General features: G+C 38.6%; 1 protein-coding gene across 4 annotated transcripts in view; it reads left to right on the forward strand.

The window, feature by feature from the left end:
• FAF1 (Fas associated factor 1) overlaps positions 1-26198 on the forward strand; it is a 573725-nt gene that overhangs the window by 26865 nt on the left and 520662 nt on the right. For 3 of the 4 annotated variants that reach the window (XM_071217456.1, XM_071217457.1, XM_071217455.1), the window contains exon 2: positions 3536-3610. The exons of the other annotated variant lie outside the window; for it this stretch is intronic. In XM_071217456.1, coding sequence (XP_071073557.1) covers positions 3536-3610 — 75 coding nt within the window. The remainder of the gene's footprint in view (positions 1-3535; positions 3611-26198) is intronic. 4 annotated transcript variants of the gene reach the window in all.

The raw sequence follows: 26198 nt of genomic DNA on the forward strand, positions 1-26198 counted from the left end.
TGTAGTAAGAAATAGCTGGGGTATTTGATGATACTAAATAATTCTGTTTTTTAAGTATGAGACTATAGTAATTGTGGTATTATTTATTTTGAAAGAGTCCTTATTCTTTAGAGGTATATACTGAAATATTTATGAATGAAGTTATGTATCTGGAATTTACTTCAAAACAATCTTGGAAGAGTTTATGAAGTGAAAAAAGATTGGCTGTGACCTGGTATTTGTTGAGTAGAGTGTTGTATCCATGGCTATTCATTTTATTGTTATCTCTTCTCATGTATATGCTTGGACTTTTCCAAAATGAGAGGTAAAAAGATGTTCTACGAAAATAGAAATGACTTTGTGGTGATTGTAAATTTTAGGATAGTACCTCCATTTTCTAATGGATTATAGAATTAGAGGCGTGGTGATGAGACTGTTACAAGGAAGTAATAGGAAAGTAATCATAGTCATAGTATTTTTACCATAATAGTTGGTATGTTTTTGTCTATATTTTCTGTCATTGGAAAATTAAAAGTAATTTGCTAGTTAAATTTTATTTGTAAAAACACTTAGCCCTAGTCTTTTTTTTTTTTAAAGATTTATTTTTTATTTATGTTAACAGCCCCCCTCCCTCCCCGTCTCCCCCGCTGTCTGCTCTCTCTGTCCATTCGCTGTGTATTCTTCTGTATCTGCTTGTATTCTCATTAGGCTGCTCTGGGAACCGACCCTGGACCTTCTAGTGCCACTTCAACTCCCTATTCTGCTGCATCTTTTTATTTTCTCTCCTCTGTGTCTTTTGTTGTGCCATCTTGCTGTGCCAGCCCTCCGTGTTGGCTGGCACTCCTGTGCGGGGCGGCTTTCCTGTGTGGACCAGCATTCTGCGTGGACCAGCTTGCCATGTGGGCCAGCTTATCCTTACCAGGAAGCCCTGGACATCGAACCCTGGACCTCCATATGGTAGATGGGAGCCCAGTTGGTTGAGCCACACCCCTTTCCCAGCCCTGGCCTTAAAATAAAGGGTTACTAAAATGAATGAATTTTTCTAAGCAAGATAAAAAGTGGAAACTCGTAAGGCGTTAACTTCATCTACTATATATGAGTAACAGAAGCGAAATGCTATTTTGCTCAAGAGATGCTAATAGCTCTTTTTTTTACACAATATTTTCACAAAATCAGAAACTAAAAAGGTGCAAAGATGTATTCAACAAAAAGAAAAAGCCAATTAAATGACATTGTTTTCTGTGTGTATTGATACACCTGTTTTTGCCATTACTTTTTATTAGATAATCTGATTTATTGTCTTAATAGAACAGCATGTGATAATGTTTAAATATGTGTCATTTCTTTTAAGAGTGGAGAACTATGGCATAATTTATTAGTCTGCCATTTACGTACATGTGGAGAGTATATAAAGTTAAAAATGTGGATTAATATCAAAGTGAAGTATATTTTTTATTAAGTTTGAACATTTTGTTAGATCATAAATCCTACCCATAATCTAAGAGTAGTCTAACTTGCCAAGATAAAAATTTTAATATGCCAAGAAACAACCACATTCTTTCTTGGCATGTGTACTGGAAGGCTAGTTCGCCCTTCCTTCCTTCCTTCCTTCCTCCCTCCTTCCCTTCCTCCCTTATAGCAGAGCCTTGACATTTCTAAGGGATTGGTCTTGAAGGCACTCTGCCTTGATACGGATACAAAGTCAACCTTTGATGATAGGACAGTTGTGACATACATAGCTGGCCCTAGGACTCAGTTCCATTTGCAGTCTTTTTTTTCTTTTCTAAGATTTATTTAAGATTATTTATTTCTGCCCCCTCCCTCCATTGTCTGCTCTCTGTGTCCATTCACTGTGTGTTCTTCTGTGTCTGCTTGTATTCTCTTTAGGCAGGCTCTGAGAACTGATCCTGGGACCTTCTGGAGTGGGAGAGAGGCGATCATTCTCTTGCACCACCTCAGCTCCCTGACCTGCTGCATCTCTCATCGTCTCGCCTCTGTGTCTTTTTTTTGTGTCACCTTGCTGCACCAGCTCTCCTTGTGGGCCAGCACTCCTGTGCAGGGCAGCACTCTGCATGGGCCAGCTTGTCTTCACCAGGAGGCCCTGGGTATCGAATCCTGGACCTCCTATATGGTAGACAGGAGCGCATATGGTAGACAGTTGCTTGAGCCACATCCACTTCCCCATTTGCGGTCATAATTGAAATTTTTAGGAGACCTTCATGAGGATAGCTGAAAAGAGCTCCCTGCTGATAGTGGGGAGTCTTGCAGTTGAAGCTGTTGTTACCCAAGGAGAAAGTATGATCCTTTCCATTGAGTCATGGCTTACAGTTGCTTTCTACCATTGCCTTAGTAATTCTAGAAAGGATGTTCTGAACTTGCCTAACAAGGCATTTACTCAGAAATACCTCTTTCGGTTGGCATTGTGGTCAGGTAAGTGAGATGGATAGAGGAATATCATGGAGTTTTGGTGGTATTATTGATAGTGATTGATAAAAAAAGAGAGACTTTAATTCCCATCGCCATAAATTAGTATTTACTAAAGGCTTACCATATATTCATTTGTTTAACAGATATTTGAATGACTTTATATGTATTTATGATGTGAGGATGTGAGGAATACTATATATATGTAACTATATATATAACTATATACATAACTATACATAACTATATATATGTATATATGTGTGTGTTTGTGTGTGTGTGTACCTGGCACTGTTTCATTCATATTTTCACTCACTTGACAACATTTACTGAATACTGTCGGGCGGCGGCGAGGGGGAGAGACCCTAGGCAGGAGAGGGCTCTCGGGGGCTCTCGGGCGCGGAGGACGCGCGGCGCTGTAGGGAGACACCACGGAGACCAGGTCTGTGCGCAAGTCCGTTTATTTGAGGAAGTGCTACAGGTTTTATACTGATAGGGGTTGGCGTGTAGCTGACGGATTGGCTAGAGAGGGCGGGGATAGCAGGGGGGGGCCGTTCCTGGCGGTCTGATGGCTACACAGGCGTATCAGCTAAGTTGGCCAGAAAAATAGCCGCCTGTGGGGACAGAATACCTATTCTGTACCAGGCATTGTCCTAGGTATAGGTGACTAGGGATTAGGGAAGGGAGGAAGAGGGTATAAAAGTTAAGATTAGGTTAATGCTCTGAAGATCCTCATAATAAATAATTACAGTGCAAAGTGACAGTAAAGGAATATAGAACATGTAAGTGTTTAGACATACACTCACATAACACTTTAATAATAATAGATAAGTTCCAAGGTAATATATGATTAACTGTCAAAACACTGGTAAAACTATGCAAATCTTGAGGTACAAGGTCACAGAGCTGAATTCCCTTCTGTATCTTTCCTCACATTCAACTTTTGCTTGAACATTTTTGGTAATTGGGAGATGACTTCTTCATAAACAGCTAATAAAGCAAATTGCTTTAAGAGTTAAAAAGTTTACCTAATGGTAACTTATTGATTTCCACTAGACTGATATAGAATCTCTTCCCACTTCATGAAGGCAACTATCATGTTACTGTTAATTCTTATTTTCTTTTTTTTAAGGAGTTACTGGAGATTGAACCCAGGACCTCATACATGGGAACCAGGCACTCAACCACTGAGCTAATCTTCTCCCCAGTGAGAGTTGTTCTTTTTGGTTTATTTTTTTGTTTTTAGGCGGTACTGGAGATTGAACCTGAAACTTTGTACATGGGAAGCAGGCGTTCAACCACTTGAGCTACATTTGCTCCCAAATCTTATTTTCTGAGCTCTAAATTTTCAGTTCTTTCCACCACTCTTTTCACTTGGTTGCCGTTCTTTGGATGTGCTTGTTAATGGTGCATTTGAAAGGAAGAGCTTAGGAATGAACACAGTATTCCAAAAGCGATTTGGCATGTAGTAGAATGGCTGCTCCCCTATTTTGTGCATTGTATTAAAACAGCCACCTTATAATTTTGACACGTATTGAGTAAAGCTTAAAATCCACATGAGCAGGTAAGACATTTTCCTCATTCTAAACTTATTCATTTGAAATTCTTCAGCTAGTTGGAAAATGTCACATTTACCTTGTTAATTTTTATCCTTCTACCTGCTTTTGATCTTCTCTCAGGGAACTTGCTTCATGACTTTCTCCCTGCATTTCCTTTGGCTTCTGTGTCTTCCTTTCCATGAGCTCCTTCTCAACCTATTTCCAGTTTAAAAACTTGCCAAGCTTCTGTCAGTTTAAAAATACCCTTCACTGATCTGATGTCTTATTTCTAGATGCTTCCATATTTTTTTCTTCTTTTTCCATATTCTTTTGAAGTGTTAATATACTTTAAGAATCTGTCCTTGTCCCCATTTCCTTTCTACCCTGCTACCTCTCCTATGGCTTCTTTGGATAATCATTCTTTCAGTGTTTTAAATTATCCATTATAAGCTATTGACTCCCAAAGCAGCAGTCTATTCCTAACAATTCTTTTGAACCCCATATTCAACTGTTTATATTGAATTACAGTTGGCATGGCTAACAAGGCCCATTGTAATTCAGCCTTATGATGCAGCGTGTGCTTTTTCCAATACTTTGTACTCTAGTAATATTTTAATGCTTATAATTGTCTGCATTTCAGTCTTCTATTCATACCTTAGACTTCTGCTTTGGCATTATTGCTTGTGAAGGCTTCCATAACGGTTATTGATTCCTTCCTCTGCATTTCTGATTCCTATACATATAGCTGTCTTTGCACTTATCACATTATATTGTAAATATTTGTTTACTTATCCCTTTTACCAATTTAGGAGCTCTCTAAAGCCAGGGATTAGATCTTATTTATTTTGGTATTCTTAGTTCCTGGGACATAAGATTTCTTAACTGAATATTGAATTGAACTAGTTAGTTTTGAGCTTGTTGAAATATGATGGAAAAGAGATTTTTTTTTCCTTTTGGAGGTACCAGGGCCAGTGGTTGAACCCAGAATCTCTTATGTGGGAAGCCAGTGTTCAACCACTGAGCCACATTGGCTTCCCTGAATTGGTCCCCTTGTTTGTTTGCTTGTCTGTTTGCCTGTTTTTAGGAGGCACCAGGAGCTGAACCTGGTACCTCCCATATGGGAAGCACGTGCTCAACCACTTGAGCCACATCTGCTCCCCATGTGATTTTTTTTTTGAATCCTGATTTTGTCAGAAGAATATTAGCTATTAGCTTGGTGTTGTTTTTATGTGTAAACAAACACCAGTCTATTGGTTAACACTCTGAGTATAGTAAAATTTGGGACTATGTCATATTCATCTGTTTATTACTAGTATCTGACAGTTCCTGGCAAATGGCATGCTATGAGTGTTCATTGAACTGAAGCAAACTAAATAGAAAGTAGGTGAAGGCAGTCATGCTGCTACAGTCCTATATGATTAGTAACATTTCATCTTCTATTTCTATATCTTTAAGATTAAGAGAAGTGTTGTCAGTTGCCTTGCTGAAATCAGGTTTAGAAATATGTTATATTCTTGATATGCTAGTGAAGTTATCTATCAAAATGATTTGGTGTGATTTATTCATAATGAATTCGTGGTGACTCCTAATGATCATATTTCTCTTTCTAAGGATTTATAGGCCAACATCTCTTTTAAGAATGAATTGAAGTCAAAGTAAGGGGTATGAGATTGTCTTAAAATTTCTCTTTTCTTTCCTTTTGAAATGCTTCTAGCATTCCTAGTAGTTTTTGCTTGGTGAAGATTGACTGTAAGTAAAAATTAATAAATAAAGAAAAGAAAAAAAAAATTCCCCAAAGATTTGCTGTTGGTTGTGTGAATCTTAATGGCAAGGTTTTTCAGTACCTTTGCAGGTAATTTTTATTTTTTTATTTTTTATTTTTTAAAATTAATTAATTAGTTTCTCTCCCCTCCCCTACCCCGACCCCAGTTGTCTGTTTTCTGTGTCCATTTGGTGTGTGTTCTTGTTTTTGTCCGCTTCTGTTGTTGTCACCAGCACAGGAATCTGTGTTTCTTTTTGTTGCGTCATTTTGTTGTGTCATCTTGTTGTGTCAGGTCTCCGTGTGTGTGGCGCCATTCCTGGGCAGGCTGCACTTTCTTTCGCACTGGGCGGCTCTCCTTACGAGGCGTACTCCTTGCGCGTGGGGCTCCCCTATGCGGGGACACCCCTGCGTGGCAGGGCACTTCTTGCGTGCATCAGCACTGCGCATGGGCCAGCTCCACACGGGTCAAGGGGGCCCGGGGTTTGAACCATGGACCTCCCATGTGGCAGACGGATGCCCTAACCACTGGGCCAAGTCCGCTGTCCCCCTGCAGGTAATTTTTAAAGCCTGAAGACTCAGATTCATGTTTTTTAGATTGTAGCTTTTAATTTGTTTGCTTTCTTTTTTTTTTTAAAGATTTATTTTTTATTTATTTCTCTCCCATCCGTCTCCCCCCAGTTGTCTGCTCTCTGTCCATTTGCTGTGTGTTCTTCAGTGTCGGCTTGTATTCTTATCAGGAGCACTGGGAAACTGTGTCTCTTTTTTGTTGTGTCATCTTGCTATGTCAGCTCTCCGTGTGTACTGCACCACTCCTGGACAGGCTGCACTTTCTTTGCACATGGGGCTCCCCTACACAGGGAACATCCCCGCATGACAGGGTACTCCTTGCATGCATCATCACTGTGCATGGGCCAACTCACCAAACAGGTCAGGAGGCCCTGGCTTTGAACGCTGGGCCTCCCATGTGGTAGGTGGATGCTCTATCAGTTGAGCCAAATCTGCTTCCCTGTTTGCTTTCTGATTGAATTCTCTTTTATCTTTAGTTTCTGTTAAACATTATTTCCCTACCCTCCAATTTAAAAATTTTGTTCCAGAATATAGAAGAAGCAAATGAAGAATTGTGTTTTTCCTTCTTTCTGCTATTTGTTAGCATTATGCCATTTTGCTGTAATTCCAGTCATCCTTTGTAATATGTCTTAGAGGAAGATGGGTCCCTTCTTATTCTTTTTTGAGTGTGTTGCTCCATTACATTAGTTCATTACTCTTCTTTATTTTTTGCCTTTCTCTTGGCTCAGAAATGCTGCTTATATCATTTCTTTTTTTCTGCTTAAAAAATTTTGTGGTTCCCTACAGGGCTTACTGTACTGAGGTCAGGCAATAGTCCCTTAGCTCATGTGCAAAATTTAAGGGGAGATGGTACCAAAAGACTTCGTAACTCTAACATAACTTACTTGGCCAGACATGACAATCTGTATCCATTTACCAGTCTTCCCAATCTTCCATCCATTCCCTTCCTCCTCCCAGATTGAGGAAACTGTGCTGGGGAATGTGCTGGAAATCAGAGAGAAGTTGTGCAGTATTGTTTATTCATGTGATGCTTGGACTGTGATATCTTGCCAGAGTTGAATCCAGAGATTTACCAGATTGTCTGAAACTGGCTCATTCTCCTCTTAGCTCAGATACTAATAAGATCAAAGAACTCAGCTTTTCTGTAGCAATGTGGAAGGTTGGAATTTGGGATAACCAAAGGTGACCATGATCTAATGAAAGCTGTAGCAGAGCTCTAGTTCATTTTGACTCTTGGTACAATCAGGATTATAGTTTGTCACTGTAATCTTTTTTTTTTTTTTTAAACATTTGCACTGTTATTTTATTTATTTATTTAATCCACCCCCCCACCCCCCCACCCCCCACCCCCGTTGTCTGTTCTCTGTCTATTTGCTGCGTCTTGTTTTCTTTGTCTGCTTCTGTTGTCGTCAGCCGCACAGGAAGTGTGGGTGGTGCCATTCCTGGGCAGGCTGCACTTTCTTTTGCGCTGGGCCGCTCTCCTTACGGGCGCACTCCTTGCACGTGGGGCTCCCCTACGCGGGGGACACCCCTGCGTGGTGCGGCACTCTTTGCGCGCATCAGCACTGCGCATGGGCCAGCTGCACACGGGTCAAGGAGGCCCGGTGTTTGAACCACGGACCTCCCATGTGGTAGATGGACGTCCTAACCGCTGGGCCAAGTCCGTTTCCTCTGTCACTGTAATCTTTAGATACTTTTTCCTAATTGTCTCTCTATCCACCATGAAATTTTTAAAAGATTAATTTTTTTGGTAACATATATATAACATGAAATTTGTCATTTTAACCATTTTTTAGTGTTCATTTCAGTGGTATTAATTACATTTACACCACCATCTGTTACCGAAACTTTTTCATCAACCAAAACAGAAACTCTACCAGTTAAGCAGTAACTCCCCATTCCCCCTTCCCCCAGCCCTTGAAACCTCTGATGTACTTTATTTATTTATTTATTTTTAAAGATTTATTTATTTTATTTAATTCCCCCCTCTCCCCCGGTTGTCTGTTCTCTGTGTCTATTTGCTGCGTCTTGTTTCTTTGTCTGCTTCTGTTGTCGTCAGCGGCACAGGAAGTGTGGGCAGCGCCATTCCTGGCCAGGCTGCACTTTCTTTCGCGCTGGGCGGCTCTCCTTACGGGGTGCACTCCTTGCGCGTGGGGCTCCCCTACGCGGGGGACACCCCTTCGTGGCAGGGCACTCCTTGTGCGCATCAGCACTGCCCATGGGCCAGCTCCACATGGGTCATGGAGGCCCGGGGTTTGAACTGCAGACCTCCCATGTGGTAGACATACGCCCTAACCACTGGGCCAAATCCATTTCCCACTGATATACTTTCTGTCTCATTCAATTTACTTATTCTAAATATTTCAAATAAGTGCAATATAATATTTGTCCTTTGTGTCTGGCTTGTTTCTTAATGTTTTAACTTTCATTTATGTTGTAGCATGTATGAGAACATCATTCCTTTTTATGACTGAATAATATTCCATTTTATGTATATATCACATATTGTTTATCTGTTCATTAGTTGGTAGACATTTGAATTGTTTCCAACCCAATGAAATTTTAATCACACAGATGTACTTTATATCTCTTTATGAATGCTGTACCTCTATCTGTGCTTTTCATATAAAAATAGTAAGATTTTTTTCATCCCTCTAAGAACCAATTTTGTCCCCTTTGGGATGATAATGCCCTTTTTGAAAAACCATATTTTAAACAGAAGAAAGTGCTTGTACTCTTTGAGGAAACAAAACAAAAAATACTGTAATTAATTTTTCAATATTACCTTGTGCACAACTCCTGTGATACAATAAAAAATTAAGAAATGTGATAAAATAGAATATTTTGTTTTATTTATTTTTAAAAAAGATTTATTTCTTTTTATTTATTTCTCCCCCTCCCCCAGTTGTCTGCTCTCTGTGTCCATTTGCTGTGTGTTCTTCTGTGTCTGCGGCACCTGGAATCTATGTCTTGTTTTGTTGAGTCATCTTGCTACGTCAGCTCTCCTTGTGTGCCACGCCATTCCTGAGCAGGCTGCACTTTTTTTGCACTGGGCGCCTCTCCTTGCAAGGCGCACTGCTTGCGCATGGGGCTTCCCTACGCAGGCAACACCCCTGTGTGGCACGGCATTCCTTGCCCACATCAGCACTGTGCGTGGGCCAGCTCATCCCATGGGTCAGGAGGCCCTGGGTTTGAACCTTGGACCTCCCATGTGGTAGGCGGACGCCCTATCCATTGGGCCAAATCTGCTTCCTGAAATAGAGGATTTTAACTTGTAATTATTTAAAAAGAAGTCAGTATAATAAGACCCCTAGATGATCCAGATATTGGAATTGACAGATTAGGATTTTGGAGCAATTGTTATGAATATGTTAGTGATTTCACAGTAAAAAATGGATATAATTGAAGAGATAGAGCCATTGAGGAAGAGAATGGGAATTCTCCAAACATCAAATGCTAGTTCTAGAAATGAAAAATTCAATATCTGGAATTAAAAATTCATTATATGTTTAACAGACTTGACATTGCCAAGAAAAGATAATTTTAACTTGAAGATAGGTAAATAGAAATGACCTAAAAGCATACAGAGAAAAGTTTAAAAATGATGAAAAATCTCTTAAACTTGGTTCACGACATAAACTTACATATTCAAGAAACTCAATGAACATCAATAGGATTAATACAAAGAAAAGCACATCTAGGCAATCATAATCAAATTTAAATCTTAAAAACACCCAGAGGAAAAAAGGTATTTCATGAAGGGAACAATAACAGGAATGACAGCTAATTTCTCATCAGAAACAACAGAATCCAGGGAACAATGGAATGATATCTTTAAAGTCTTGTGGGGAGAAAAAGGTCAAACTACAATTTTATATCCAGCAATATTATCCTTCAGATGTAAAAGTAAAGTCATTTTCAGATAAATAAAATCTGTTGCCATCAGGTCTGCATTGAAGAAATGCTAAAAGAAGTTCTTTAGACTAAAAGTTATGATAGCAGATGGAAACTTGGATCAATGGAAGAAATAAAAACCACCAAAAATGATATATATGTAGGTAAATATAAAAGGCTATAGTTTTCTTTTCAGAATTTCTTTAAAAGAAGACTGACTAATGAAAAAATATTGTATTGTGGAGTTTATATCATATGTAGAAGTAAAATATGCAACAGTCCAGAAGGAAAGAAGTAAATGGAGGGAAGCGGACTTGGCCCAGTGGTTAGGGCATCTGCCTACCACATGGGAGGTCTGCGGTTCAAACCCCGGGCCTCCTTGACCCGTGTGGAGCTGGCCCACGTGCAGTGCTGCTGCACGCAAGGAGTGCCCTGCCACGAAGGGGTGTCCCCCGCATAGGGGAGCCCCATGTGCAAGGAGTGCGCCCCGTAAGGAGAGCGGCCCAGTGCGAAAGAAAGTGCAGCCTGCCCAGGAATGGTGCCGCACACACGGAGAGCTGATGCGGCAAGATGATGCAACAAAAAGAGATACAGATTCCCGTGCAGCTGACAACAACAGAGGCGGACAGAGAAGAACACGCAGTAAAATGGACACAGAAAACAGACAGCTGGGGGGCGGGGAGAAGGGAGAGAAATAAATAAAAGTAAATCTTAAAAAAAAAAAAAGTAAATGGACTGATACCATTGTAAGGTTCTTACATTATATGGGAAGTGGTAATAATATCAACTCAAGGGAGACTGATAAGTTATGAGTGCACACTGTAATATCTAGAACAACCACTAATAAATAAAAGAGGTATAGCTAAAGAGCCAATAGAAGAGATAAAATGGAATGCTAAAAATATGCTCAACTTTAAACAAGGCATATAAGGTGGAATAGCTGAACAAAAACTTTGGGAAAAATTGAAAGCAAAAAACATGACGGTGGACTTAAACATATCAATAATTAAATTAAAATGGACTAGACAGTAATTAAAAGGTAGATATTATCAGATTGGATAAAAAAAGAAGACTGATCTATACTGTTTTCAGGAGAAGTATTTGAAATATAAACACCCAGCTATGTTGAAAACAAAAAAATTGAAAAAATATAAAGCTGGTGTAATAAATTAACACCAAGCAAGGAGACTTCAAGATAAGGTGTATTACCAGAAACAAAGAAGTCCTGACTCCCTGTTTCTGCATTCTAGCCCTGGGTAAGTCATGTGGCCTTCTTTTATTTTTTTCATCTTTGAATAGTATGTTAGGCACCTTATCTGTGTTACCATTAATCCTTGGCAGTGGTCTTGCAAGGTAATTGTTATTCCCATCGTATTGGTGTGAATACTGATGTTCAGAGAGGTTTATCACTTTTTTATTAAATTCACAGGGCTAGTGAGTGGCACATTTCACTTTGAAACCATTACTGATTTATTTATTCAGACTTGATTTTTTTTCTCACTACACATTGTTTCCTGCTAATATCCTTTTAAAAAAAAACCGACTATATCCCACGCTCTGCTTATGTATAGACATATAATTGGAAGAGGTCTTCTAAGGTCCCCTATCTTGTTCATCATGTCCTTTTGGGATCCTTTCTTCTTAAATTCAAATAAAAATAGCTGTTTTGAGTATCATTAACAGGTTATAATTGAGTATTTTTAGTGTTGCCATTAAGATTTTACTATTCATTAGTACATTTCAAAGGTGACTCCCTCCTGAAAGGCTTTGTTAATGACAGCTCCAGATTACTCTAGGTAAATGTTAAATTTACCAGAGTGTTAATTGCTAGTAGTTTGGTTAAATGAATTAAAATGATGAGGTAGCCTAGGCCATTGGAGTCCACTTGGAAGAAACAAGATATAGTCATCTTAGAGTCTATTGTGAATTCTTTACAAAATAAATTGCATAATGCATATTATTTGCCTTTTAGAATTGTAGATGATAAATTACTGATATTTGTTTAGTCTTTTATATTGTATTCATACTTAACTGGTCAGAATGATTATAAATTACGGTTTACACTAATTCTATAGTAAAGCCAAGTTTTGTGTTCATGTAACTGATTTTATAAATGTCTAGGTGTTCTTTGTTGTCAAAAGTTCTGTTAAATCTGAGGGAGGTTTATGTCTTTTCAATGGTATTCCAGACCCTACCATATGCCTAGCATGTAGTAGAGTCTCAGTACATACGTCAAAAAAATTTTTTATTTATTTACATACATTAAGCCTCATTACTCCTTTGCAGCCTTCCTTTTATCTCCCATAACCTGTACTCTAGATTTTAACTCCATGTGTTTATTCTTCATATTTAGTTAATATTGGTGAGACCATGAAATATTTGTTCTCTTGTGTCTGGATTATGTCACTTAGCATAATGTCTTCAAGATTCATCCATGTTATCATGAGAGTCGCAGTTTCATTTCTTCCTGCTGCATCATAGTATTCCATCGTATTTGTATATACCGCATTTTGCTTATCCATTCACTGGTTGATGGACTCTTGGCTTCTTTCCATCTTTTGGCAGTAAATAATGCTGCTGTGAACATCGGTGTGCAGATGTCTGTTAGTGTCAGTTTTCAGTTCTTCTGGATATGCTTCTAGAAGAGGAATTGCTGGATCATATGGCAGTTCTAATTTAGCTGAGGAACTGCCAAACTGTTGTCCACAGAGGCTGCACTATTTTAAACTCCCACCAACAGTGAAGTAGTGTACCAGTTCCCTCCACATACTCCCCAGCAATTATTGTTTTCTGTTTTTTTCATAATGGCTATTCTGTGCAGTATGATATATTTCATCGTTGTTTTGATTTTCATTTCTCTCATAGCTAGTGATATTGAACATTTTTTCATATGCTTTTAGGCCATTTGTATTTCCTCTTGGGAGAAATATCTAAGTCTCTTGGCTTTTTTTTTGTAAAAATTATTGAAATATATCACCCACACACAAACAATAAGTGTATAGTAATAGTTGTGAACTTACAAAACAAACATATGTAACATCATACAGGACTTTCATAACTTACCCTACCACCAACACATTACATTGTTGTTAAACCTTTTAAAATCATGATTAAAGAGCATTGCCAAAATATTACTACTAAGCAAAGTATTTTCCCCCAACCCTCCCTATTATTATTATCTTTATGTCATTTATATATGAACACATGATAATTAAGTGTATAGTAAAAGTTGTGAACTTACAAAGCAAACATGCATAACATCATACAGGGGTCCCATACATCAGCCCTCCACCAACACCTTGCATTGTCGTGAGATGTTTGTTACAAATTACAAAAGAATATTGTCAAAATCTTACTACTAATTATAGCCCTTATCTTACATTTGGTGTGTTTTTCCCCCAACATACCTTATTATTATTTTTTAAATATATTTTTTATGACAGAATTTGTAAACTTACAAAACAATCATGCACATATGCAAAATTCCCAAGCAGCACCCCTCTCTCAACACACCACACTGTGGTGGAACATTTGTTACAGATAAGATAATATCATCTGAGCCTTACCATGTCCATAGCATACGTTTGGCTCACATTTTCCATACTGCCTCAGTATCAACACAGTACATCTTTCACATAGATGCAAGAATATTATATTATTACTGCTAACCACAGTCCATAGGTCAACGCCAGCTGTATTTTTCCCATGCGTTCCCAACACCCTGCAGGAGTGATATAGGTTTGCTCTAGCTCACAAAGAACACTCTTGCATCTGTACCATCAACCACAGTTCTCATCTACCTCTTGGTTTACTGTGCTATTCAGTTCCTAGATTATTCTCTAGCATTCTGTCAAGTGGCATTTATATCCCTAGACTACCATTTTCAGCCACATCCCCATTTATAAACTACCTGTTACTATTTTACCATCCATTCTATACATTTCCGAAACACTTTTACGGTAAAGCTAAGTAAAACTTCTGGATACATTAAATATCAGTAGTCCGTCTCAGTCCTTCTATTATCTCCATTAAGAATCCACTACCTACCATCAGGGTTTGAAGATACTTTCCTACAATTTCTTCTAGAAGTTTTATGGTTCTTGCTTTTATTTGTAGGTTTTTGATCCATTTTGAGTTAATTTTTGGATGAGGTATGAGATAGAAATCCTCTTTCCTTCTTTTGGCTATAGATATCCATTCTTTCAGCACCATTTTGCTGAATGGACTGTTCTGCCCGAGCTGTGTGGTTTTGACAGCTAGTCAAAAATCACTTGACTATACAAGTGAGGGTCTGTTTTAGAGCTATCAGTTTGGTTCTTTTGGTCTATGTATCTGTCTTTATGCCAGAACCATGCTGTTTTTACCACTATAGCTTGGTAGTATGATTTAAAGTCCAGAGATGCAGGTTCACTTTTTCTTTTATGATATTTCTGGCTAGAGGACCCCTTACCCTTCCAATTAAATTTGCTAATTGTGTTTTCAATTTTTAAAAAAATGCTGGTGGAATTTTTATCGGTATTGCATTAAATCTGTGTATTAATTTGAGTAGAATTGACATCTTAATGATATTTAGTCTTCCAATCCATGAACATGGACTGTTCTTCCAGTTATCTAGGACCTTTTTTTGATTTCTTTTAGCACTGGGTTGCAGTTTTCTGAATACAAGTGCTTTACATCGTTGCTTAAGTTTATTCCTGACTTCTTGAGTTTTATCTGTCATATTTTATTTTCAACACGCTTTTGACACTTTTAGTTACTTTTTTGTATATAGTCTTCATTTCTAGACTCTCTTCCAGGCCTCTCTCTCCTGTCTTTTCTTTTCAGGCTCTAGCACACCCTTTGGTATTTCCTGAAAATCTGGTATCTTGTTTAGATATTCCCTCAGTTTCTATATATCTGTGAATATTCTAATCTTTTTTTTTCCTTTCAGTATTGTATATTTATTATAGTGCAGGAGAGATCGTTCTCATATTTGCTCTGTTAAACACAGTCCATCAGCCACCAGTGGATTCCCTGTGTTACACAGTCCCATGCTTTGTACAATCCACTCCAAGTGTGCACTCAGTGGCTCTCATTTTCATCACAGAGTTAAACTGTCATCACCTCAGTCAAGTCCTTCTAAAGTCCTTTATCTTTCCTTCTGGAGGCCGGGAAGTCCAAAATTAAGGTGTCGGCTAGGCCAGGCCCCGTCTGGAGGCTCTAGGGGAAGGTCCTTCTTGCCTCTTCCCAGTTCGCAGTGGTTGCCCCCATCTTGGCATCTCCTGACCTGTAGTTGCCTCACTCTAACCTCAGCCTCCATTGTCCTGGGTCTTCTTCCCTGTTGAATATTCTAATCTTGCCCTCATTTTTGAAAGACAGTTGCTGAATATAAAATTCTTGGCTGGAAGTTTTTCTCTTGTAGTATCTTAATTATATCAGACCACTGTCTTCTTGCCTCCATGGTTTCTGGTGAGAAATCAGCACTTAATCTTATTGGGTATCCCTTATATGTTCTGCATTGCTTTTCTCTTGCTGTTCTCAGAATTCTTTTTGTTTTTGGCATTTGATTCTAATGAGTATGTATCTTGGAGTTGGTCTATTTGGAATTTTTTGGATGGGAGTATGTTGTGCTTCTTGGACATGAATATCTATGTCCTTCAATAGGGCTGGGAAATTTTCTACCATTATTTCTTTAAATATTCCTTCTGCCCCTTTTCCCTTCTCTTCTCCTTCTGGGACGCCCATGACATGTATGTTTACACATCTCTGGCTGTCGTTTAGTTCCCTGAGACCTTGTTCAATTTGTTCCATTCTTTTCTCATCTGTTCTTTTTTTTTAAATTTTTTATTGATTTTATAAAAATATTACATTAAAAAAAAATTATATGAGGTCCCATTCAACCCCATCACCGCCACCCCACCACTCCCCCCCCAGCAACACTCACTCCCTTCATCATGACACATCCATCTGTTCTTTTGTATGTTCACTTTCAGAGGCCATTTCTTCAAGCTCACCAATCCTTTCTTCTGCCTCCTCAAATGTGCTATGATATGATTCCAGTGTTTTTAAAATTTCATTGATCGCACTTTTCATTTCCATAAGATCTGCTATTTTTCTGTGTATGCTTTCATATTCTTCTTTGTTCTCATCGAGTGTCTTCTTAATATCCTTAATCTCTAGCTTTCTCATTGAATTTATTAAAAAGATTTGTTTGAATATCTGTGATTAGTTGCCTCAACTCCTTTATGTCATCTGGAGGCTTAATTTGTTCCTTTAACTGGGCCATATCTTCCTGTTTCTTGATGTGGATTGTAATTTTTGGTTGCTGTCTTGGCATCTGGATTGCTAGAGTATTTATTCTGGGTGCAGTTTTTCTCTTTAGTTTAGGGCTTCTTGCCCTTTCTCCTTTGCTGGGTGTGCAGTAGGAGCCAAGGATGTAATTGATGCTATAAACTGTGGAGGCTCAAGCTGCTCTCATTGTCCCAGGGATGGCTGAAGCGTCTCCTAACTTTTTCCTTCCCCAGAGGTAGGGACAGAGTCACAGTTGTGTGGAATAATCCAAGTCTTGCAGGCCTAGACTGTAGTTGCCCAGAGAGACTGAGGAAGCTTCATGCCCCTTTCTCCCCTGCCTGGGGCATGGGTGGGGCTGCAGGTGTGTGCAGCAAGCTAAGCAGTACGCTTCCAAGATGACTGCAGTTGCCCCAGACTTTTAATTATTCAGTTTGTACCAGCCAGAGGTACCCTTGGTTACTTGGATAGACTGGTGCAGAGCTAGCCAGCCTTCTCCTTGCCAGAGGTGGGACTGAAGCCTAGGCTAAGGTTGCATGCTGATCTGGGTGAGAGAAACTGGTTCCTACTGTCACTGTGATATTTGGTCAGGCTGGCTTCCCCTCAGGCTGGGGGTTGGAGTCAAAATGGCGGACCTGGCCTTTTTCCGACTTGGACAAATTCACACCCCAACTGTTCCTAGGGTTATTCCTTAGCCATCCAAGTCTACCAATCAGTAGCTGAAATCGGCAGCCAGCCTTCTCCTCCCCTGTTTTCGGGAAATGGAGCTTCCAAATTCGGTCACAGAACAGCTCCTGGGGCAGCTTGCACCATCAGAGCAGGGCAATCACTGGCCTCCGTGGCTTGGCCGGTAATTTCCCAGAGAGTCTAGCACAGGTCCCTGCAGCTTTCTCCCTGTTGGAGGTGGCACTGGGGTTAGGTTAGACCAGCAGTCTGATCTGGATGGAAAGAAGCCGGTCCCCACCAGAGCTGGGATTTTTAGTCCACCCTGCTTTCCCTTGTACCAGGCGTGGAGTTAAGATTGCGGCTCCTGGCCTCTTTCTGACTTGGACAGGCTCAAACTTTAGCTGTTCTCAGGATTATACTTTAGCTTGCTGAATTTTACTCATTAGTAACTGAAGTTGGTGCCCAATCATCTCTTCCTCCCCCATTTTTGGGAAGTGGAGCTTTCAATTTCAGCTGCAGAACAGCTCCCGAGGTGGCTTGTGCCGCTGGTGGAGGATGGGCACCAGCCTCAAGGTGTGGAGCGCTCTACTTACGCGTCTTCTCTGCAGATGGGCAGTCTCCTCCTTCCTTTCCCTCAAGGATGTTACAGGATGCCCTTCTGGCCTCCTGAAGCCCCCAAACAGGTGCTTCAGCTAGCTCGAATAGCTCTGGATGTTTCATGGTTTTTTGAGTAGAATAAATTGCACTTCAGAGTTTGACCACAAAGGAAGGGATCCCTACACTCATTTTTAAAAGTATATAAGATAAAATTTATACACTAGTGAGAACATAAATAGCACTTTTCACTTTTGAGCCCACCCTTTCTGCTTCTCTGTGTAGAAATTGCATGAATCATGAAAGAACTTTTAATTGTAAAACTATATTAGATATTGCTGGGTATTCTGTGAGAGTAATATTGACAATATTATTCCTAACAGTGGCTCCAGCTATTCCTTGTTTTGATCAAAGAAAATAAATTATAGACATAAATATTTTATAAATTACCTTAAGCATTTTGTTATCCTTCACAGTTCCTAAAGTCAGACCACTTCTCCAAACAGCACTTTTTAAAAATGCATAATATTCCAAATAATGAATACCACTGAGACTCTGAGTAACTGGGCCTTGGGAATACTTGGACATGCAGAACAAATCTTTTTAACAAAGGTATAGATCCTTGACATTCTATTCTCTGTACATGCAGAGACTTTCATATTACTTTCTCAAAACTTCCATTTTCTCTTTTCTTCTATCACTAACAGTAGAAGATGACTTTCATTTTTATGCCATATTTGAAATAGAATACATATTTTCACCATTTCAGGGGAATTGTACACGATGTGCCAAAGACAAATAGAGTCCAATAAAAGTGCATACTTACTAGAAAGGTGACCTGTACTTGAAAACCAATCTAGCCATGAGTATGACATACATATTTACTTCAGCAATCACAGTTTGCTTATCATTGACTAAAACAAAATAAAAACAAAAGTAAAATTTTATGATCATATAATGTTAGTGTATGAAAGAACATGAATCATAAGAATGTAGTTTGATGAGCTTGCACTAAATGAATATATCCACATAACTGTAATTATTTTAAGAAAACATAATCTAAATAGAATCCAAGAAGCCTGCTCCTAGTCAGTATCCATCTACCCCAGGATCTCTGAGGTCTTTGACTTCTAACACTATGTATATATATATGTGTTCCCTGTTTTTATATTATTATTATTAAAATATTTATTTATCACCCCCCCCACCTTGCTGCCTGCACTTACTGCCTGCTCTCTGTGTCCATTCAGTGTGCATTCTTCTGTATCTGCTTCTCTTCTCATCTTCTCTTTAGAAGGCACCAGGAACCAATCTTGGGACTTCCAGTGTGGGAGAGAGGCACTCAGTTGCTTAAGCCACCTCAGCTCCCTGGTCTGCTGCATCTCTCACTGTCTCTCCTCTGCATCTTCCTTTGTTGCGTCATCTTGCTGTGCCAGCTCTCCACGGTGCGGGCCATCAGCTTTCTGTGGCAGGGGCTGTCAGCATTCTGTGGCACGGGACAACTTGCTTTCACCAGGAGGCCCCATGAATTGAAGCCAGGGTCTCCCATATGGTAGATGGGAGCCCAGTCACTTGAGCCACATCTGCTTCCCTGTTACCTGTTTTTAAACTTTATATGCACATATTAGGCTTTTTTTGTATATTTATTTTTTATTCTGTGGCCTTGTTAATTTGTTTATTCTAGACTTTTTTTTTTTAAAGAATGCGGAGAACTTTCTATATATGTAATCATGTTGTTTGTCATAAAAGATAGTTTTACTTCTTTTCAAGTCTTTGGTTTGTCCCCCTTTTTCTTGCTTTATTGTGTTGTCTTGGACCTCCAGTACAATATTGAATAGAAGTGATGATCATAAATATCCTTGCCTTATTCTCTTAGAAAGTGTTCAGTCTGATTATTATGACATTAGCTCTAGATTTGTTTATTTTTTTACACTTTATTTTTAAGAGCAGTTTTAGCTTTACAGAAAAATTGAGCAGAGCTACAGAGTTCTCATATAGCTTGTCTCCCTTCTCCTGCATATGGTTTCCCCTTTATTATATCTTGCATTACATTGCAATCATGATTATACAGTTGTATACATAATTGTACATTTGTTACAATTGATGAACCAATATTGATTCAGTATTATTAATTCAAGGCCATAGTTTACATTAGGGTAGATCTTTCACTTGTATAGTTCTGTGGGTTTTGACAAATTAATGATGTCATGTATCCACTATTATAGTATTTATCATACTAATGGTCATTGTCTTAAAAATGCCCTGATCCACCTATTCATGCCCCCCCGCCCACTGATCCCCTGGCAACCAGATCTTTTTACGTCTTTATAGTTTTACCTTTTCCAGAACGTCATATAGTTGGAAAAATTGTGGCCTTTTACTAGCTTCTTTCACTTAGCAATATGTATTTCAGGTTCCTGCATGTCTTTTCATGGTTTGAGAACTCATTTTTTAAAAAATGGTGAATAAATAATCCATTATATGAATGTACCACAGTTTATTCACCTATTAAAGGATTTATTGGTTGCTTCCAATGTTTCACAATTAGAATAAGGCTGTCATAAACATCTATGTGCAGGTTTTTATGTAGACATGAGATTTCAGTGCATTTGAGTAAATACCTAGGAACAAGATTGCTGGATCATATGATAAGACTGTAAAAAAGTGTCTTCGAAAATGGTTGAACCATTTTGCATTTCCAGCAGCAAAGAATGAGAATTTCCCTTGCTCCACATCCTTGCCAGCAATTGTTGGTATCAGTGTTTTGGATTTTAGTCATTTTAATAGGTGTGTAGTGGTATCTCATATTTTAATTTGCAGTTCTCTAATGACATATGATGTTGAAGATCTTTTCATGAGATTTGTTTGCCATGTGTACATCATCTTTGGTGGGGTGACTAGATTTGTTGCCCACTTTTTAATTTTATTTATTGTCTTAAGTTCTTTTTTTTTTTCAGTAACACATATATGTATGTATAACAAAATTTGCATTTTAAATGCCTTATTTTTAATTAGAGAACTTGTAGGTTTACAGAAAAGTCAATGCAGAAAATAAAGTTCTCATATACAACCCCCACTCCTCCACTGTTCACACACATAGCTTTCCCTATTTTTAGCACATTGCATTAGTGTGGTACCTTTTTTACAACTGATGAAATAATATTATTATAATTCTACTATTTACTATAGTCCAGAGTTTATATTTGGGGTCACTGTTTGTGTTGTATAATCCTGTGTTTTAAAATTAAAAAAAAATTTTTATTCTGGTAATATATATACATATATATATAATCTAATAGTTCCCCTTTTAACCATGGCAAATATATAAATAAATTCATTGGTATTAATTATATTCACAGTGTTTTGCTATCATCACCAACCATCCAGTACCAAAACTTTTCCATAACCCCAAACATAAATTCTGTACCAATTATGCATTAACTACCCATTACCTATCCCCACCCTGGCCCCTGGGAACTTGTGTTCTACTTTCTGATGCTATGAATTTGGTTATTCTAATTATTTCATATCAATAAAATCTTACAATATTTGTCACTATGTGTCTGGTTTATTTCATTTACCATGATGTTTTTGAGGTTTGTCCATGTTAACACATATATCAGAACTTCATTCTTTTTTTATGGCTGAATAATATTCCATTATATGAAGATACTGTGTTTTGTTTACCTATTCATTGGTTGATGGGCAATGGGTTGCTTCCATTTTTGGCAATTGTGAATAAACTGCTACAAACATTGGTATGAAAATAACTGTTTGAGTCTCTGTTTTCAGTTCTTTTGATATATACCTAGAAGTGAGATTGTGGTTATATGGTAATTCTATTCTTAACTTTCCAAGGACCTGCCAAACTATTTTCACAGCAGCTGTACCATTTTACATTCTCACCAAAAAAGAATGAGTGTTCCTATTTTTCCACCACATCTTCTCTAACACTTATTCTTTTTAGTAGCCGTTCTTTTAGGTGTAAAATGTTATCTTGTTGTGTTTATGATTTGCATTTTCATAATGGCTAACAGTGTTGACCATCTTTTCACATGTGTTTTGGTCTTTTGTGTGTCATCCATGGAAAGATCTATTTAGGATTTTTGCTCATTTTTGAATTGGATGTTTATCCTTTTGTTGAGATGTAGGATGTCTTTTCATATTCTGGAAATTAAACCATTATTGGTTATGTGATCTCTAAATATTTTTTCCCATTCTGTAGATTGTCCTTTTACTTTCATGATGAAATCCTTGGGTGCACAAAAGGTTTTAATTTAGATGAAGTTCCATTTATATATTTTTTTCTTTAGTTGCTTGTTCTGTTAACTGTAGCCCTTCTTCCATACTGAATTTCCTGTGTTATATAGTCCCATACTTTGTACAATCCATTCAAAGTGTATACTCATGGCTGTATAGTCCATCCAAAGTATATACTCAGTGGTTCTCTTTCATCACAGAGTTGTGCTGTCATCACCTCAATCAATTTTAGAAAGTTTTCATGTCTCTAAAAGGAAAAGTCACATACTCCTTAATACCCTGCATTGTAGTCCTTTAGAATTGATATATCTACTTTGCCATTGCTGCAAAAATATTACAGTGTTATTAACTATCACCTATAAGTTACATTAGTTGTAATTTCCCCATGTATTACCATATTCTTAATAATTTATATAAGAAGAACATTCTTATATTTATACTGTTAATCACAGTGAACTACGTGGTTTACCCATGCCTTGAGGGTGGGGAATGGGTGCCATTCGCAACTGTAGGAGCTGGTAACTCATGGTTTTTGTTTTGGTCTCTTTCCCTTTCTGCCCCTCGTCCTCCTAGAGGTTGTGTGGCACTCTCCTGTTCTATGGATCCCCAGAACAACTCCCTCAGATAGCTTTTTGATCTTCCAACCTTGTTTTTGTGAGAGAGTTGAGCCCTGCCTTTCTACTCAGATGCCATCCTACTTTTTGAGGCACTGTTTTTCACAGTGCCTGCACCATTTTGTTTCATCGCTAATAATACACAAGAGTTCTTTGCATCATCCTTGTGAGTACTTTTTTTTCTGTTAACTTCCTCCATCCCCCCCCCCCCCCCCCCCCCCGGTAATAACCATCCTAGTAAATATGAATGTGGTATCTTACTGTGTTTTGTTTTGTTTTTTGAGGTACTGGGGTCAGGGACTGAACCTAGGACCTGGTATGTGGGAAGCCAGTGCTCAACCACTGAACCACATTGGCTCCCCTGAGTTGTTTTTTCTGTTTGTTTGCTTGTTAATTTTTTTGTTTTTAATAGACACCAGGTTAGAACCTGGGACCGCCCATGTGGGAAGCGGGCACGCAACTGCTTGAGCCGCATCCATTCCCCTTATTGTGGTTTTGATTGATATATTCCTCCTGCTAATGATGTTGAGCATCCTTTCATGTACTTATTGTCCACTTATATATCTTTTTATGGAAAAACGTCTGTCCAAGTCCTTTGCACATTTAAAAAAAATGTATTGAAATATATCACTCATACATAAACAATAAATGTATAATAGGTGTGAACTTATAAAACAAACATATATAAGATCAAACATATGTAACATCTCACCCTACCACCAATAACTTGCATTGTTTTTAAACCTTTTTAACTAATAATTAAAGAGCATTGTCAAAATATTACTACTAAACAAAGTATTTTTCCCCTAACCAATCTGATTATTACTATCTTCAATTAAGTGTATAGTAAAAGTTGTGAACTTAAAAAGCAGGCATGCATAACATCATACAGGGGTCCCATACATCAACCCTCCACCAACACCTTGCATTGTCATGACACATTTGTTACAAACTATGAAAGAACACTGTCAAAATCTTACTACTAATCATAGTTCTTATCTTACATTTGGTTTGGTTTTCCCCCAACCCACCCTATTATTAATTTTTAAATACATGTTTTTTATGACAGAAGTTGTAAACTTATGAAACAATCATGGACATGTGCAGAATTCCCAAACAATGTCCCTCCATCAGAACACTACAATGTGGTGTGTCATTTGCTACAGATAAAATAATATCATCTGATTATTACCATGTCCAATACTGTATATTTGGCTCACATTTTCCATACTGCCTAAGTATCAACACAGGACCTCTTTTGCATAGATGCAAGAATATTATATTATTACTGCTAACCACAGTCCATAGGTTACTCCAGCTGTATTTTTCCCATCTTTCTCCACATTCCCATCACCCTGCAGTGGTGATACACATTTGTTCTAGCTAACAAAGGACACTCTTGCATCTGTACCATCAACCACAGTTCTCACCCACCTCTTGGTTTACTGTGCTATCCAGTTCCTAGATTATTCTCAAGCATTCTGTCAATTGACATTTACGTAATTAGACTACCATTTTCAGTCACATCCCCATTTATCAATTAGCCGTTACTCACTGTGTGTTACCATCCACTCTATACAATTCCACAGTTGTACAGTAAAGCTAATTAAAACTTCTACATACATCAAACATCAGTAGTCCACTCAGTCCTCTTATCTCCTTTAAGAATCCATCACCTTCCACCACGTCTTGAAGATATTTCCCAATATTTTCTTCTAGAAGTTTTATGGTTCTTGCTTCTATTTTTAGTTTTTTGTTCCATTTTGATTTAGTTTTTGGATAAGGTGTGAGATAGAAGTCCTCTTTCCTTCTTTCTGCTATGGATGTCCAATTCATTCAGCACCATTTATTGAATGGATTGTTCTGCCCGAACTGTGTGAATTTGACAGGCTAGTCAAAAATCACTTGACCATGCCTATGAGGGTCTTTTTCTGAACCATACATTTGGCTCCATTGGTCTATTGTGTCTGTCTTTAGGCCAGTACCATGTTGTTTTTACCACTATAGGTAGGTATTATGATTTAAAGTCTGGAGATGAGGGTTCACTTTTCCTTTTTATGATGTTTCTGGCTATTCAGGACTCCTTACCCTTCCAAATAAATTGAATGCTCGTGTTTTCAATTTTTTCTTTAATGCTGGTGGAATTTTTATTGGTATTGCATTAAATCTGTATATCAATATGAGTAGAATTGACATCTTAATGATATTTAGTCTTCCAATCCATGAGCATGGAATTCTCTTCCAGTTATTTAGGGCTTTTTTGATTTGTTTTAACATCGAGTTGCAGTTTTCTGAATACAAGTGCTTTACATCATTGGTTAAGTTTGTTCCTGACTATTTGAGTTTTATCTGTTATATTTTATTTTCAACACTTTTGATACTTTTAGTTACTTTTATTGATATACTCTTCATTTCTAGACTCTCTTCCAGACATCTCTTTCCTGTCTTTTCTTTTCAGGCTCTAGCATACCCTTTAGTATTCCCTGAAAATCCGGTCTCTTGGTTAGAAATTATCTGAGTTTCTATTTATCTGTGAATATTCTAATTTCACTCTCATTTTTAAAAGACAGTCTTGCTGGATATAAGATTCTTGGCTGGAAGTTTTTCTCTTGCAGTGTCTTAAATATATATCAGACGACTGTCTTCTTGCCTCCATGGTTTCTGGTGAGAAATCAGCACTTAATCTTATTGGGAATCCCTTATATGTTCTGTGTTGATTTTCTCTTGCTGTTCTCAAAATTCTCTCTTTGTCTTTGGCCTTTGACATTCTGATGAGTATGTGTCTTGGAGTTGGTCTATTTGGATTTTTTTGGATGGGAGTATGTTGTACTTCTTGAACAGGGATATCTGTGTCCTTCAATAGGGTTGAGAAATTTTCTACCATTATTTCTTTAAATATTCCTTCTGCCCTTTTTCCCTTCTCTTCTCCTTGTGGGACACCCATGACATGTATGTTTGCATGCCTTTTGCTGTCATTTAGTCCCCTGAGACCTTGTTCAGTTCCCTGCCAGAGGTGGCACTGAAGCCTAGGTGGGCTGCAGGCTGATCTGTGTGAAAGAAACTATCAGTCCGGCTTCCCCTCAGGCTGGGGGCAGAGTCAGAATGGTGGCTACTGGCCTCTTTCTGACTTGGGCTGGTTCTCACCCCAGCTGTTCCCAGGGTTGTCTCTTAGCCAGCCAAGTCTTCCATTCAGTAGCTGAAATCGGCAGCCCGCCTTCTCCTCCTCTCCTGTTTCTGGGAAATAGAGCTTCCAGTTCCTGTCACAGAGCATATCCTGGGGTGGCTTGTGCCGCCAGAGTAGAATAATCACCGGCCTTCGCGGTTTAGACGGTAATTTCCCGGAGAGTCTGGCACAGGTCCCAGCAGCTTCCTCCCCGATGGAGGTGGCACTGGGGCCTAGGCTAGGCCTGCAATCTGATCTGGGTGGGAAGAAGCTGGTCCCCACCAGCACTGGGATTTTCAGTCTGCCCGGCTTCCACTCGCCCCAGGCATGGAGTCAAGATGGCGGCTCCCAGCCTTTTTCTGACCTGGACAGGCTCAAACCTTAGCTGTTCTCAGGATTATACTGTAGCCCACTGAGTTTCCTCATCAATAGCTGAAATTGGTGCCCAACCATCTCTTCCTCCCCCGTTG

The sequence above is a fragment of the Dasypus novemcinctus genome, chromosome 9 (assembly GCF_030445035.2).
Source record: "Dasypus novemcinctus isolate mDasNov1 chromosome 9, mDasNov1.1.hap2, whole genome shotgun sequence".
In the NCBI taxonomy this organism is placed as follows: domain Eukaryota; kingdom Metazoa; phylum Chordata; class Mammalia; order Cingulata; family Dasypodidae; genus Dasypus; species Dasypus novemcinctus.